This window comes from Schistocerca americana, chromosome 2 (genome assembly GCF_021461395.2).
Source record: "Schistocerca americana isolate TAMUIC-IGC-003095 chromosome 2, iqSchAmer2.1, whole genome shotgun sequence".
Taxonomy (NCBI): domain Eukaryota; kingdom Metazoa; phylum Arthropoda; class Insecta; order Orthoptera; family Acrididae; genus Schistocerca; species Schistocerca americana.
The window spans coordinates 1,052,176,583-1,052,190,886 of record NC_060120.1 but is presented as its reverse complement, the minus strand read 5'-3'; the positions used below and the strand labels follow the sequence as shown (position 1 = coordinate 1,052,190,886).

Here is a 14,304-nt window from a genome sequence, read left to right as displayed (position 1 = left end):
TGCAAGCTAATGGGAACAAATAGACCTGATCTCTTTCAGGATGTCCACATTGAAACTGATATCTGTGACCATGACATGGTTGTGGCAACATTGCTTATCGAAGTACAAAGGACAACTAAACAAAGCAGAAAGATACATACATTCAGTAAAGTAGATAAAAAATCAGTAATGTCAAACAATGGAAACTCTACGGAGCAACATCAACAATTTACGAAAAGATAGACAATGTTGCACACGACATCCTTTACTACCAAGCTAGTGTCATCAGCAGACAGAAATATTTTAGAGGTACCCATAATACTAGAGGGCATATCATTAATATAAATAAGGAACAGGAGTGGCCCCAATACTGATCCCTCATCCTTCACCCTGACCCCACATCACAGCCGTTCTTAACACTGTGAATAATGACCTTTTGCTGTCTGTTGTTAAAGTAAGAGGTGAACCAATTGTGAGTCATTCCCCATATTCCGTAATGGCCCAGCTTCTGGAGTCTGGGTATTTTGACATTGGCCTCTCAATGAATGTATTCTTTACTGTCATTCCTTGTTAGTAATATCAGCTTATTCCCAAGAATAATCAGCTTTCACTCAGTTAAAACTCGGCAGAAATCCACCTTGCAGTTGTATCAGGCAACCGTAAGTCTTGTGCAGAAAGGTGTGCAGTATACTGCTGCATCCATTTTCAATAAGCTACCACAAGAATTAAAAAATCTTAGGAGTAATCTACTCGCTTTCAAATCGAAACTGAAGAGCCTCCTCATGGATCACTCCTTCTATTCTGTTGAGGAGTTCCTTGGAAACTTAAGCTGTTTCTTATGTTATATTGTTGATTTTGTTTACTTAAACTTATGGCTTGACTTTTTTTGGGTTGTTAATTATTTCATTTTTATCTGTTACTACTTTTATGCTGCAATTTCATGTGCAGACATGTTCCTAGATCTTGGGAAATTTGCTCCTCAATTTGGTCCTACGGAACTTGACATGTAAATAAAATAAAAATAGATTGGTACTTGCTGTAAATAAAACACATCAAGTTGCAGACATGCATGATTAAAAGACACTCACATGTAGCTTTCAACCACAGCCTTTGTTAGCGCGCGCGCACACACACACACACACACACACACACACACACACACACACACACACACACACACATACGAGTGCCAACTCCTGTATCTCGAGCCGGAATGGCAATGCCGGAAAATCAGTCATGTCATATCTCTGTCAGGAACTTGAAACTTTCAGCACAAGTCAGGTGCATGTAGAGGAACACTGGCTCAAGTTTAAAAGAATAGTTGACCACACACTGGATAGATATGTACCCAGTAGAACAGTTCATAATGGGAGGGAACCTCCATGGTATACAGTCTCTGTAAAGATACATCTAGAGAAACAGAGATTACTGCATAATAGGTGTGAAACAACAAAGCATAGGGCTGTAGATACAGAGATGTTGAATGAAAACATTTGGCTGTCAAGAGAGAAATGCATGATGCCTCCAGTGACTACCATAGCAGATTATTGTAAAGTGATCCTTCACAGAACCCAAAGAAATCCTGGTTACATGTAAAGGCTGTTTGTGGCACTAAAGTTAATGTCTAGTCCCTAGTGAACAAGACAGGAACTGAAATTGAGGGTAACAAAGCAAAATCTGAAATGCTTAACTCCATTTTCAAATTTTCCTTTACAAAGGAAAACTGAGGAGAATTACACAAATTTAATCCTCATAGCACTCAAAAGATGAATGATATAAGTAGTAGAGTCAGTGGTGTTGAGAAACAGCTGAAATCATTAAAATTGAACAAAGCTCCAGGCCCCAATGGAATCCCTGTCAGATTCCATACTAAATTTGGATTAAGGCAATCTGTTAGATGCAGTATTTCTTTATTTCCAAAAAGCATTTGATGCAGCACCACCCCTATGCTTATTGTCAAAACTAACATCATATGATATATATCAAGTGAAATTTGTGATCTGATTGAGAACTTTTTGGTAGGGAGGACACAGCATGTTACTTTGGATGGAGAATCATCATCAGATGTAGAAGTTACTTCGAGTGTGCCCCAGGGAAGTACCGTATTTATTCGAATCTAAGCCGCACCTGAAAAATGAGACCCGAAATCCAGGAAAAAAAAAATTCCCGAATCTAAGCCGCACCTGAAATCTGAGACTCGAAGTTCAAGGAGAGAGAAAAGTTTTAGGCCGCACCTCCAAATCGAAACAAAGTTGGTCTATTGTAATATGAGACACAATTTAGGTCGAATGAATGACGATACAGCTACAGTTTGGTTGGAGTCGTAAGCTTAGCAGTTAAGCTTTACCAGGTAGCCATTGCTATGCGTCAGGCGCTCCGTCCGTATTTATACGGATACCCTTCCTTTTTCAGGTGCTTCGTCTGGTTTGAATTGGTTGCTTTTTTTTCTTTGATCTGATAAGTGCCATTCTCTTTGTTATAGGTGTTTGTCACTCTAAGCTGAAAATGCATTATTGTACTGTGTCATGCATTGTTTGATGCATTCTGATAATGAGTGTTTACGACCTGTCGCTGCTCGCGGCATGGCTTGCTTTTGTGCGCACTACCGCCGCTTACAATAAAAAAAGAGAGGAATTGTCTCATTAGCGAAACAATGGCAAGAGACTGGTATTTGTTGTTACTTACACTGCTGCTTTCTTTGATAATGATCAACAAGAACCAAATAATAGACTGCGTATGATAGATGTGCTGAACGAGAGTTTAGCTAAAATTTTTCTCCGTTTGAAAATCTTTGTAGACGCCTCTTGTGTACATTACATTCTGCACAGAAATTAGTCATCTTAGATTTAAAAATCTAATCAATTGCCGTGCTTCATTTCTGATTGTATCACTATTAGGCATAAGAATAATACGAATATAAACATGGCATGATATGTATATTCTTCCGCGTTTGCTGCTGTTTCACACTAGGTTCGTAGGTTACTAGGCAGACAGAATTTAAATGAGATAGCAGCAAACACGAAAGAATACATGGCAAAATGTTTATATTCGCATTATTCTTACGGTGGAGAGAATACTGCATGTGATTCACAATTCATAAAAGTTCCTATTAGCAACCATCTCTTCTCACAGGTAGGAAAAATTCAGAACGTAGAATTGGCCATATTGACAAACATCGCAAATAGTCTTGCCAGTCGGATTTTCGTAGTACATTGAAATGCTGCTACATTCAAAGATGAACAATACGGAATTTGTATTTACTTCGTTGGATAATGTATGAAAATGTAGTGGTCGAAACTCGGGGCGGCGAAAAAAGCTCGTCTTCCACTTTTTTTTTTTTAATGTATTTACTGACACAGCGGTTTTGGCGCCAGTATTTATCTTTGTGCCTGCAAAGCATGCATGTGTAGCGCTACATATATTCGATGGCGGAAGTTATTTGTGGCGGCACCTACCAACATTTTTAAGAACTTCCGCTTACTTTGCACTCGATTCTAAGCCGCAGGCGGTTTTTTGGATTACAAAAACCGGAAAAAAAGTGCGGCTTGGATTCGAGTAAATACGGTATGTTGGGACCCTTGTTGTTAATGTTGTATATATGACCTTGCAGACAATATTAATAGTAAAATCAGGCTTTTTGCAGATCATGCAGTTATCTATAATGAAGCACTATCCGAAAGAAGCTGCATTAATATTCAGGCAGATCTTGATAAGATTTCAACATGGTGCAGAGATTGGCAACCTGCCCTAAATGTCCAAAAATGTAAAATTTTGCACTTCACTAAAGGAAAAAAGTGTAATATCATATGACTATAATATCAGTGAGTCACTGTTGGAATCGGCCAACTCATACAAATACCTGTGTGTAACATTTTGTAGGGATATGAAATGGCATTGTCACGTAGGTTCTGTTGTGGGTAAAGCAGATGATAAACTTAGGTTTATTGGTAGACTACAGGAGAATTGTAATCAGTCAACAAAGGAGCTTGCTTACAAATCACTCGTGCAACGGGTTCTAGAATATTGTTAAAATGTGTGGGACCCATACCAGGTAGGGATAACAGGGGATATTGAATGTATACAGAGAATGGTCACAGGTTTTTTTAATTCATGGAAGAATGTCACAGTGATACTGAAGGAACTGAACTGGAAGACTCTTTAAGGTACACGTAAACTATCCCGAGAAAATCTATTAACAAAATTTCAAGAACCACCTTTCAGTGATTACTTTTAGGAATATACTATAACCCCCAACATATTGCTCACATAGACACAGTGAGGATAAGATTAGAACAATCACTGCAAGTGCAGAGGCATTCAATCAATCTTATCTTTCTTCCTGCACTCAATAGGTGAATGAAACAGGGAGAAACTTGAAATAACTGGTACACTGGGAAAAGACCTATGCCATGCACCTCGTGGTGGTTTGCAGTGTATAGATGTAGATACTGTGGCTAACTAAGCTGCAATTTCTGTATAGCATCTGATAGGGAACCCATCAGACAGTGGGGTCCAACAGAATATTTGCAATTTTTTACTTTCTCAGTCTCAGTGGCACTAATATCTGTATCACTCATCTTTGCAGTGTGGTGTGAAGTAAACTGGGCTAGCGTTTCTGTATCTTCCCCAATAAAAGACCACTTGAAAATTTCACTTCAATATTTCTCCTTTTGATATGCTACCTCCATGTCTGGTCACTAGCTGTGGTGCCAAGCACAGCTTCTTCGTAGGGCCAGAATTTCATAGTATCTTGTGAGAGATTTGTTGATATATTGTACTATGGTAGTCATTGAAGCTTTCATACATTGCCCTCTCAGCGGCCAAACACATTTAATTCAGAATATCTCAATCTTGAGACCTGCTATTATACACAAATTACTGTTTGCGTAGAAATTTCTGTTTAGTGACTGTTTACCGTGGAGAGTTTTTCCCACCATGAACTGTCCTATGACATAAATGTCTGTATATCGTTCTAAGCTTGAGCCACAGTTCTCCTATATAGGTAGATACTTTGAATTCCTCTTTGACATGTGAGATGATGGCCTATTTATTTAACTTACTAAATGCACAAAACTTTCTACTTGTTTTGTTTCATCTGTTCTTTGTGTTTTAGCAGTCATTGTTAATAGTATTGTCTCATGGTAACTGATATCAGTTTGAATATGAGCACCCCCAAAGAGATCAGATAGATATGTTACTGTTGGGTCTAATGTATTTCCATCATGAGTAAGCTCCTGAGCTATGTGTTGTAGGTAGTTTTTAGATAAAGCTTTTCATACTATTTCACAAGATGTCTTGTCTTGTCACATCCACTGCTTACAAAAACGGTGATATTCGCGATGTGTTGTTGGATGATTAAGATCTCCTCTACTCGTGATGGTAAGATTGTGGAACTTTCTCGCTGGCAAACTGTGGGATTGTTGAATTATTTCAGTTTCATTTGGGTGAACACCTTGTGGACAATAGAAAGATTAATTACAAATTTATGGCCATCCTTGACACTGAGTCTTGTCTAGAAAGTGTTCGTAGCAGTTTCAGTTTATGTCTCAGTGGATTTGAGTGTCTTGTCTACTGTGATAAATACACCATTCCCATTTCCCATTAGCCTATCTTCGCGACATGAACTTATATTTTACTGCTGTCAATTTTGTGTTTAACTAACTTTCTATGCCTAGAATTACTTCAAACACAGTCAGTTTTTTGGGAATTCTTTAACAGTAAATCACTAGGATTGTAATTGTTTCATCTGTGGCAGCAATTTCTTTGAATCTTATCCTAGTATGTGGGAGTCTCCTACAGCTATCATTATGTGGAACAGATAGTGCCACGTGAACTAAAAACCCTCGTATGCCCTTCGCGTATGGTCAGCCATATGGAAAGCAGCATCTGACATGTAGTGCATCCCTCACCCACTTAGGGTTACCCTTGAATTCTCTGTTCTGCGGTTTGAATTGAGGAAGTCAGAAACTAGTTTGTCACAGAACCCATCATGTTTCCACTTCAAGCCTTCTATTACTCATCTTAGAACAGGGGGGCCTCTGTCAGTTCTTGTTTTCGGACAGTGCCGTAAATTGTGAGCTTTGTTAAAACTTGAGTGGGACTGGTACTCTCTGCTAGTTACTGGACTGGTCCGAGTAGACGTAAGATGACCAGCATCATTTGTTACACTAATGCAGTGAACTTTGTAACAGCTAAGTTTATGTTGCAGTTGTAAAATTCCTAAACTGATTAGCTAGAAACAGGCTGTGTGTGCATAAAAGTGGAAATACTGCACAGATCGTGTAAATATGTACACTGCAATAAAGCACGCATTAACCAACGAAAGATGTTTATGTAAACTTTTATGTATTATGTTGTTGCAAGGAATATTTTAGCATCTCTAACTATATTCATCATTATTTTCAGAGGGGAGAGTATCCTGCTGTTCCTGGTGCAGACTGTCGGTAGGCAGTCTCTAGAGCAACGTCAGTACAGAGCATCGAGACCCCGCAGTGCATCTGCATCGAGTAGGAAGACTCCGTCTTCTGATCTAGGTTGGTTGTTATATGTGTGTTATCGAGACTTTTGATCAATCTTTTCCTTGCTACAGACATGTTCTTTGCATTCTGTGATGAGGATGGCTTTTGTTACAGCTAAATTGCTTGTCAAATACTGGTGCCTGTGCTGAGACACAGTGTTCCAGTTGATGTGAAATACTTACTGTGTGATTTTTCAAATACTGTTTGGTGAAAATATTTTATTTTTACAAGTCTCACAGTGTGATATCTTCACTTGATAAAGAACTGAATTTCTTTTCATTATACATTAAACTACTGCACTGCTTCAAATTAAGTAAAATAATGCGCGATATTTTAAAGAGTTTACAGATGTAAAAACACATTATGTAAACTTCGTTTATGGTTGATTTTAGCACATACATTGCAGTGAATGAAATGTGATAAGATACCGAAATGTTATTTAAAACTGAGAGGGGAACGATATCTCTTTTATATCTCGAGTTACTGGGCTTCAATCCAGCATAGGGTCGTGCATGATGCACCCATTCACATTCTTGTGCATCGTGAATTGTGTGGTTGTAATAATCGTCATCTCTCATAAAAGATTCAGTATATCTAAATGAGGGTTCTCGCAAATCGTAGCGCGCAGTGAGGCACGTAGGTTCTATGATAAATACTTGAAACTTTTTTATTCACCAATATATGGAAGTAACTCGTCTGCAGCAGTGAGAGCTTAGTAGCTCAGGATGCACAGAGACATCCATTGCAATGTAGGAAAGCACATCTGGAGAACAGCTTAGCAGGAGGTGTATGCATGTCCACAGCAGCGAAAGGCTTAAATTACTGGGTTTCTGATCTGCCTGTTATACAAACAACTGTTTGTATGTGAACCCAGACATATTTCAGCAGCTACTCTGTGTTTAGTGCTTACTTTTTTCTACATTGTGAGGTTTTATGTGACCCTCTGTACATTGGTAGCTTGTTGATAAACAGTGACTGTACACACAGCTGCAACACGTGCACTGTGTTTTGTAATGTTGTAAAGTGTTGCTTGCGAGAGATGTTGTGCAAAATCATGTTTTGCTGGTATGTACATATCAACAACAAATACAAATAGATATTTCAAAACTATGTATGACAAGCTGTCAGCATAAAGTAATGTGCAGAATGTCATACATAATCCAGCAATGTAGGAAAAAATAACTGAAGGTGAAGATGAAGAAAGGTGGTATGAAATATGTTTGGATTTATGTAAAAAACAGTTGCTTGGATATCAGGCAGACCTGCAAGCCAGCAATTTTGTCTGCAAACACACTTACTTCAAGACTTTTAAAACCAAATGATGAGTAATACTTCTGATTGATTTCCATCTCAGTTTTTGTGCACTTAAGTGTGGCTTAACCAGCGTCTTATGGCTAGCTTTATACACTCTTGAACAGAATTCCAATAACACCAGAATGTATCTTGAATGTAATTCTCTGGTGGGAAACTTTAATTGGGCAGTCAACCACGTGTGCCCTCCTCCTCTCTCTCTCTCTCTCTCTCTCTCTCTCTCTCTGTGTGTGTGTGTGTGTGTGTGTGTGTGTGTGTGTTAAACAATGTAGGAAAAGACAGAGCACTATTTACCATAAAGCCTTCATCAGTAAACACACACACACACACACACACACACACACACACACACACACACACAAGCAGGCATACCACATGCACACACAATTGCCAACTGCTGCACCTCGGGCCGGAATGTCATTGTGGCCTGAAATGCTATAGTTGGTGGTTGTGTGCATGAGGAGTGCCTGTCTGCAACTTCAGGTTCCTTCTTTACAGTAAGTAGAATCTCTGTTTTCCTACATTGTTGATATTCCTACCTGAAGTTTCCATTGTTTGATCTCTCTGTATACAGTTCTGTAGTTGTATTTTGTTAATGACTTGGTGGTATTCGTTTTCATTTGTTCCCTGTATCCCTGTTAACTCTGGTCATGTTCCTCTGGGAATTGATAACTTGTGCTATTGCAATAATGCCAGACTTCTGAGTGAACATCCAGGGAAAATTGTTCAATAATTCCTTTAAATTTAAGCGGAGAACTTTGGTTTTTGTTTTGAATTAGCACTCATTGTAAATAGTTTTAAGCTTTCAAAACAAAGTGTTGATTAGATTGAGAAGTCAAAACAACACTTATACACTCAGTATCATCGGAGATATATAATGTTTTCCTTTTGATGTTATTGAAAGGATGTAATACATGTAATAAGGTAAAGAAAGGGATCAACTTCTCTGCGAGTAATGAAAAAGGACATATTTTAATTGGTGCTACACCATTATTAATGCTGCCACTGCTGTCGCCACTACTGCTGCCACTATCACTACTAAAACCATGTCAAGTGGATCGGTGTGTCCCATGTTGCATGTTTCTGTAGAAGTAGAATATTCACATTGTGCTGCCATGTTGCAGGTTTCTCAGAAAGTGGAATATTCCAATTGTAAGTGGGTGGTATGGATTTGAGGAGATCTAAAATATGTTTCTGACCTCCTGTGAACATTCAGTATATTGTAGCAGCTATTATTAATTACTTTGGGCATCCCTTCTTTTTTTTACCAAGGAGTCTAAGGTGCATGGACTCATTATTTGTGGGTCTGTGGAATGTGGTCTAGACAACCTACACACACACACACACACACACACACACACACACACACACACACGTGTGCGCGCGCCCACACACACTCATGCAAATGCAACTCCATCACACATTACCCCTGATGCTGGCAGCGAGAGATGGTGGTCATGTGTGAGGGTCCTGTGTGTGTGTGTGTGTGTGTGTGTGTGTGTGTGTGTGTGCAATTCAGAAGAAGGCCTTTTGGCTGAAAGGTTTAGCATCTTTTTGTTGTGCCAGTGGCAACTCAACATCTCCACCATATGTTGAGTAGCAATCTATCCGTTTCATAATATGGTCAAACTTAACAGATAATTCTTTTGGTGAGAATAGTCTCCCTATCATTCACAGACTGAGTATTTTGGACTAGCGGAATGAAACAAAGGCAGTTATTAAATAGGTCCCTGTTGCCACAATATAAGAAACTGTCAAAACTGTATACCTGAAGTTTGACACTAAACAGGAACTGCACATTGAATACTGAAAAAAAGATGCACATGATGTTGTTGTTGTGGTCTTCAGTCCAGAGACTGGTTTGAAGCAGCTCTCCATGCTACTCTATCCTGTGCAAGCTTCTTCATCTCCCAGTACCTACTGCAACCGACATCCTTTTGAATCTGTTTAGTGTATTCATCTCTTGGTCTCCCTCTATGATTTTTACCCTCCACGCTGCCCTCCAATACTAAATTGGTGATCCCTTGATGCCTCAGAACATGTCCTACCAACCGATCCCTTCTTCTACACAAGTTGTGCCACAGATTTCTCTTCTCCCCAATTCTGTTCAATACCTCCTCATTAGTTATGTGATCTACCCATCTAATCTTCAGCATTCTTCTGTAGCACCACATTTCAAAAGCTCCTATTCTCTTCTTGTCTAAACTATTTATCGTCCACGTTTCTCTTCCGTACATGGCTACACCCCATACAAAAACTTTCATAAACGACTTCCTGACGCTTAAATTTACACTCGATGTTAACATATTTCTCTTCTTCAGAAACGCTTTCCTTTCCATTGCCAGTCTACATTTTATAACCTCTCTACGTCGACCATCGCGAGTTATTTTGCTCCCCAAATAGCAAATCGCATTCACTTCTTTAAGTGTGTTATTCCCTAATTTAATTCCGGCAGCATCACCCGATTTAATTCAACTACATTCCATTATCCTCGTTTTTCTTTTGTTGATGTTCATCTTATATTCTCCTTTCAAGACACTGTCCATTCCGTTCAACTGCTCTTCCAGGTCCTTTGCTGTCTCTGACAGAATTACATTGTCATCGGCGGACCTCAAAGTTTTTATTTCTTCTCCATGGATTTTAATACCTACTCCGAATTTTTCTTTCCCTTACTGCTTGCTCAATATACAGATTGAATAACATCGGGTATAGGCTACAACCCTGTCTCACTCCCTTCCCAACCACTGCTTCCCTTTCATGCCCCTCGACTCTTATAACTGCCATCAGGTTTCTGTACAAATTGTAAATAGCCTTTCAGTCCCCGTATTTTACCCCTGCCACCTTTAGAATTTGAAAGAGAGTATTCCACTCAACATTGTCAAAAGCTTTCTCCGAGTCTACAAATGCTAGAAACGTAGGTTTGCCTTTCCTTAATCTTTCTTCTAAGATAAGTCGTAGGGTCAGTATTGCCTCACGTGTTTCAACATTTCTACAGAATCCAAACTGATCTTCCCCAAGGTCGGCTTCTACCAGTTTTTCCATTCGTCTGTAAAGAATTCGCGTTAGTATTTTGCAGCCGTGGCTTATTAAACTGATAGTTTGGTAATTTTCACATCTGTTAACACCTGCTTTCTTTGGGATTGGAATTATTATATTCTTCCTAAAGTCTGAGGGTATTTCGCCTGTCTCATACATCTTGCTCACCAGATGGTAGAGTTCTGTCAGGACTGGCTCTCCCAAGGCTGTCATTAGTTCTAATGAGATGTTGTCTACTCGCGGGGCCTTGTTTCGACTTAGGTCTTTCAGTGCTCTGTCAAACTCTTCATCCAGTATCATATCTCCATTTCATCTTCATTTACATCCTCTTCCATTTCCATAATATTGTCCTCAAGTACATCGCCCTTGTATAGACCCTCTGTATACTCCTTCCACCTTTCTGCTTTCACTTCTTTCCTTAGTACTGGGTTTCCATCTGAGCTCTTGATGTTCATGCAAGTCTTTCTCTTTTCTCCAAAGGTCTCTTTAATTTTGCTGTAGGCAGTATCTATGTTACCCCTAGTGATATGCGCCTCTACATCCTTACATTTGTCCTCTAGCCATCCCTGTTAAGCCATTTTGCACTTCCTGTTAATCTCATTTTTGAGACGTTTGTATTCCTTTTTGCCTGCTTCATTTACTACGTTTTTATATTTTCTCCTTTCACTAATTAAATTACATATCTCTTTTGTTACCCAAGGATTTCTATTATCCCTCGTCTTTTTACCTACTTGATCCTCTGCTACCTTCACTATTTCATCTCTCAAAGCTACTCATTCTTCTTCTACTGTATTTCTTTCCCCCATTCTTGTCAATCGTTCCCTAATGCTCTCCCTGAAACTCTCTACAACCTCTGGTTCTTTCAGTTTATCCAGGTCCCATCTGCTCAATTTCCCACCTTTTTGCAGTTTCTTCAGTTTTAATCTACAGTTCATAACCAATAGATTGTGGTCAGAGTCCATGTCTGCCCCTGGAAATGTCTTACAATTTAAAACCTGGTTCCTGAGTCTCCGTCTTACCATTATGTAATCTATCTGATACCTCCATTATCTCCAGGCTTCTTCCATGCATACAACCTTCTTTCATGATTCTTGAACCAAGCGTTACCTGTGATTAAGTTATGCTCTGTCCAAAATTCTACCAGGCAGTTTCCTCTTTCATTCCTTACTCCCATTCCATATTCACCTATTATGTTTCCTTCTCTTACTGTGGTAGGTGTGGGCTTCCTAACTATCTTGGCCACAATAATGCGTTCACTATGCTGTTTGTAGCAGCTTACCTGCATTCCATTTTTTTCCCCCATTATTAAACCTACTCCTGCATTACCCCTATTTTATTTTGTATTTATAACCCTATATTCACCTGACCAGAAGTCTTGTTCCTCCTGCCACCGAACTTCACTAACTCCCACTATATCTATCTTTAACCTATCCATTTCCCATTTTAAATGTTCTAACCTGCCTGCCTGATTAAGGGATCTGACATTGCATGCTCCGATCCATATAACAACATCTTCCTGAGCCCCTACCCGGATATCCGAATGGCGGACTATTTTACCTGCTGAATATTTTACCCAAGTGGACACCATCATCATTGATCCATACAATAAATGCATACAATACCTAAGTAAAATCAGTGCTGTTTATGAGCAGCACCACTTTTTACAATAACATAGTACACACAGTCTAACATTCTAAATTAACAGGGCACAAATTTCAACACAATATAAAAAACAGTGCTAACAAAAGAGAAAAACCAGTGGTAGGATTCAGAACTCTTAGTATGACTTTCACACTAGATTTCATTTGCTCAAAATATGAAGTGGAGTGATAAAGTACATTTGTAAATTGCACATTGTGTGTAGGAAGTAAACATTTATTAGAAGAGTGGTTAACTGAAAATCATTTTATCTAGTAACTGAAATAGTATTTTCTTTTCCAATGTTAAATTTTAATTGACATATTAAGAAATTATTTTGAAGTTCTGTTTGCTCATAATGGTAGTTTCAGTATTTTGTATGTGTCTAGCTTAGAGTTAGAACTAAGTATTAAAACCAAAATAGGCCTAAATTTTTTGTTGTGTTTTGTTTTTATGAGGGCTGTTCAGAAAGTAGGGAACGTTTCCGTCTGACACCTGACACCACTAGACGTGTGCTGATTGCGTGTATTTTGGCATGTGCATGCTCCTCAGCTCAGTCAGCATCCATCCGTGACAGCGCGAATGTCTCTGCGCATCTGGTTTTTTTCAATATTCGAATTTGACATGTGCGCTGCAGTCGAAAACCCCGCCAGTTGTGAGGTGAGGTCTGTGATGCGGTTTTTGTTGACAATAACCTAAAACCTATAGAAATTTATCGTGAACTGTGCGAAGTGTACGGAAACAATGTAATTAGTTAGTGTTCCATCTGGAAATGGTGGATTCGGTTTAAAAATGGCCAAACCAATGTTCATGATGAAGAGAAGAATTGATGATCTTGTCGCCAAAGTTGATGAAATGATTCATGATAACCTTCGATTCACAATAACGTAGCTTTTGCGTACTTTTCCACAAGTTTCACAGACTTTGTCATTTGAAATTTTCACTCAAAAGCTAGGCCACCACAACTTTCGTGCATGATGGTTGCCAAAAATGCTTACAGAGCACCATTAAGAATAGCGAATGGGGGTAATGTTGACATTTGTGGAGGCCTACCACAAACATGGTGACTCATTACTGGATTGAATGTTAACCAGTGACAATACTTGGGTGAAACATATCAATTCCGAGACAAAATTACAGTCCATGGAGTGGAGGCACACAAGGTCCCCCCAAAAATCAAGAAAATGTGTGCAAATCTTGTCAGCAAGGAAGTTCATGGCTACAGTGTTTTGGGATAGGCATGGTGTGCTTCTTATTGATTTTCTCGAACGTGGAGCAACTATAAATTCTGCCTGGTAGTGTCAAACTTTGCGAGCGACGGCTGCACTGGAGACAAGATGCATACCAAGAGGCAGCGATGACGGTGCTGCAGGCGCCGCCGAACGAAGACGAAACCAGAAGGAGAGACGACTGCTCCCACTGCCCACAGGTGGCCAGAATACCACACCAGTGAGAGTGGGGCGGGGGACCAGCTGCCAACGGCAGTAAAGCAAGCGCCGCAGGTGCAAGAGTTGTGCGCCGTGCTGGCGGCTGCAGCGGAGGAGGCGATTGTGGCCTTCAAAGCCACCATGGATGTGGATAGGGCAGCCTTCAAGGCCACCCTGACTGCAGAGACGACAGAGGCATGCAACCAGCTGCAGCAGTTGCGCTCGCAGAGGGCCCAAGACATCCGTGCAGATGCAGCAGGCGGAGAAGAGAAGTCAGCCGCCGCTCCCCTGGCAGATCAGCCGGCAGCAGGACACACCGAGGAAGAAGAAGACGGAACAGGCTGCACCAATGCCAAAGCCCGTCGGCTCTGAGCAGCTCTGCTCCGACGAGTGGG

The 14,304-nt window shown here is 39.9% G+C and overlaps 1 protein-coding gene across 1 annotated transcript in view; it reads left to right on the top strand.

Annotated features, from left to right (window-relative positions):
- Positions 1–14,304, top strand: part of LOC124596466 (E3 ubiquitin-protein ligase UBR5) — a 354,797-nt gene that overhangs the window by 141,432 nt on the left and 199,061 nt on the right. The window contains exon 21 of the mRNA XM_047135607.1: positions 6,385–6,512. Within this exon, the coding sequence (XP_046991563.1) occupies positions 6,385–6,512 (128 nt within the window). The remainder of the gene's footprint in view (positions 1–6,384; positions 6,513–14,304) is intronic.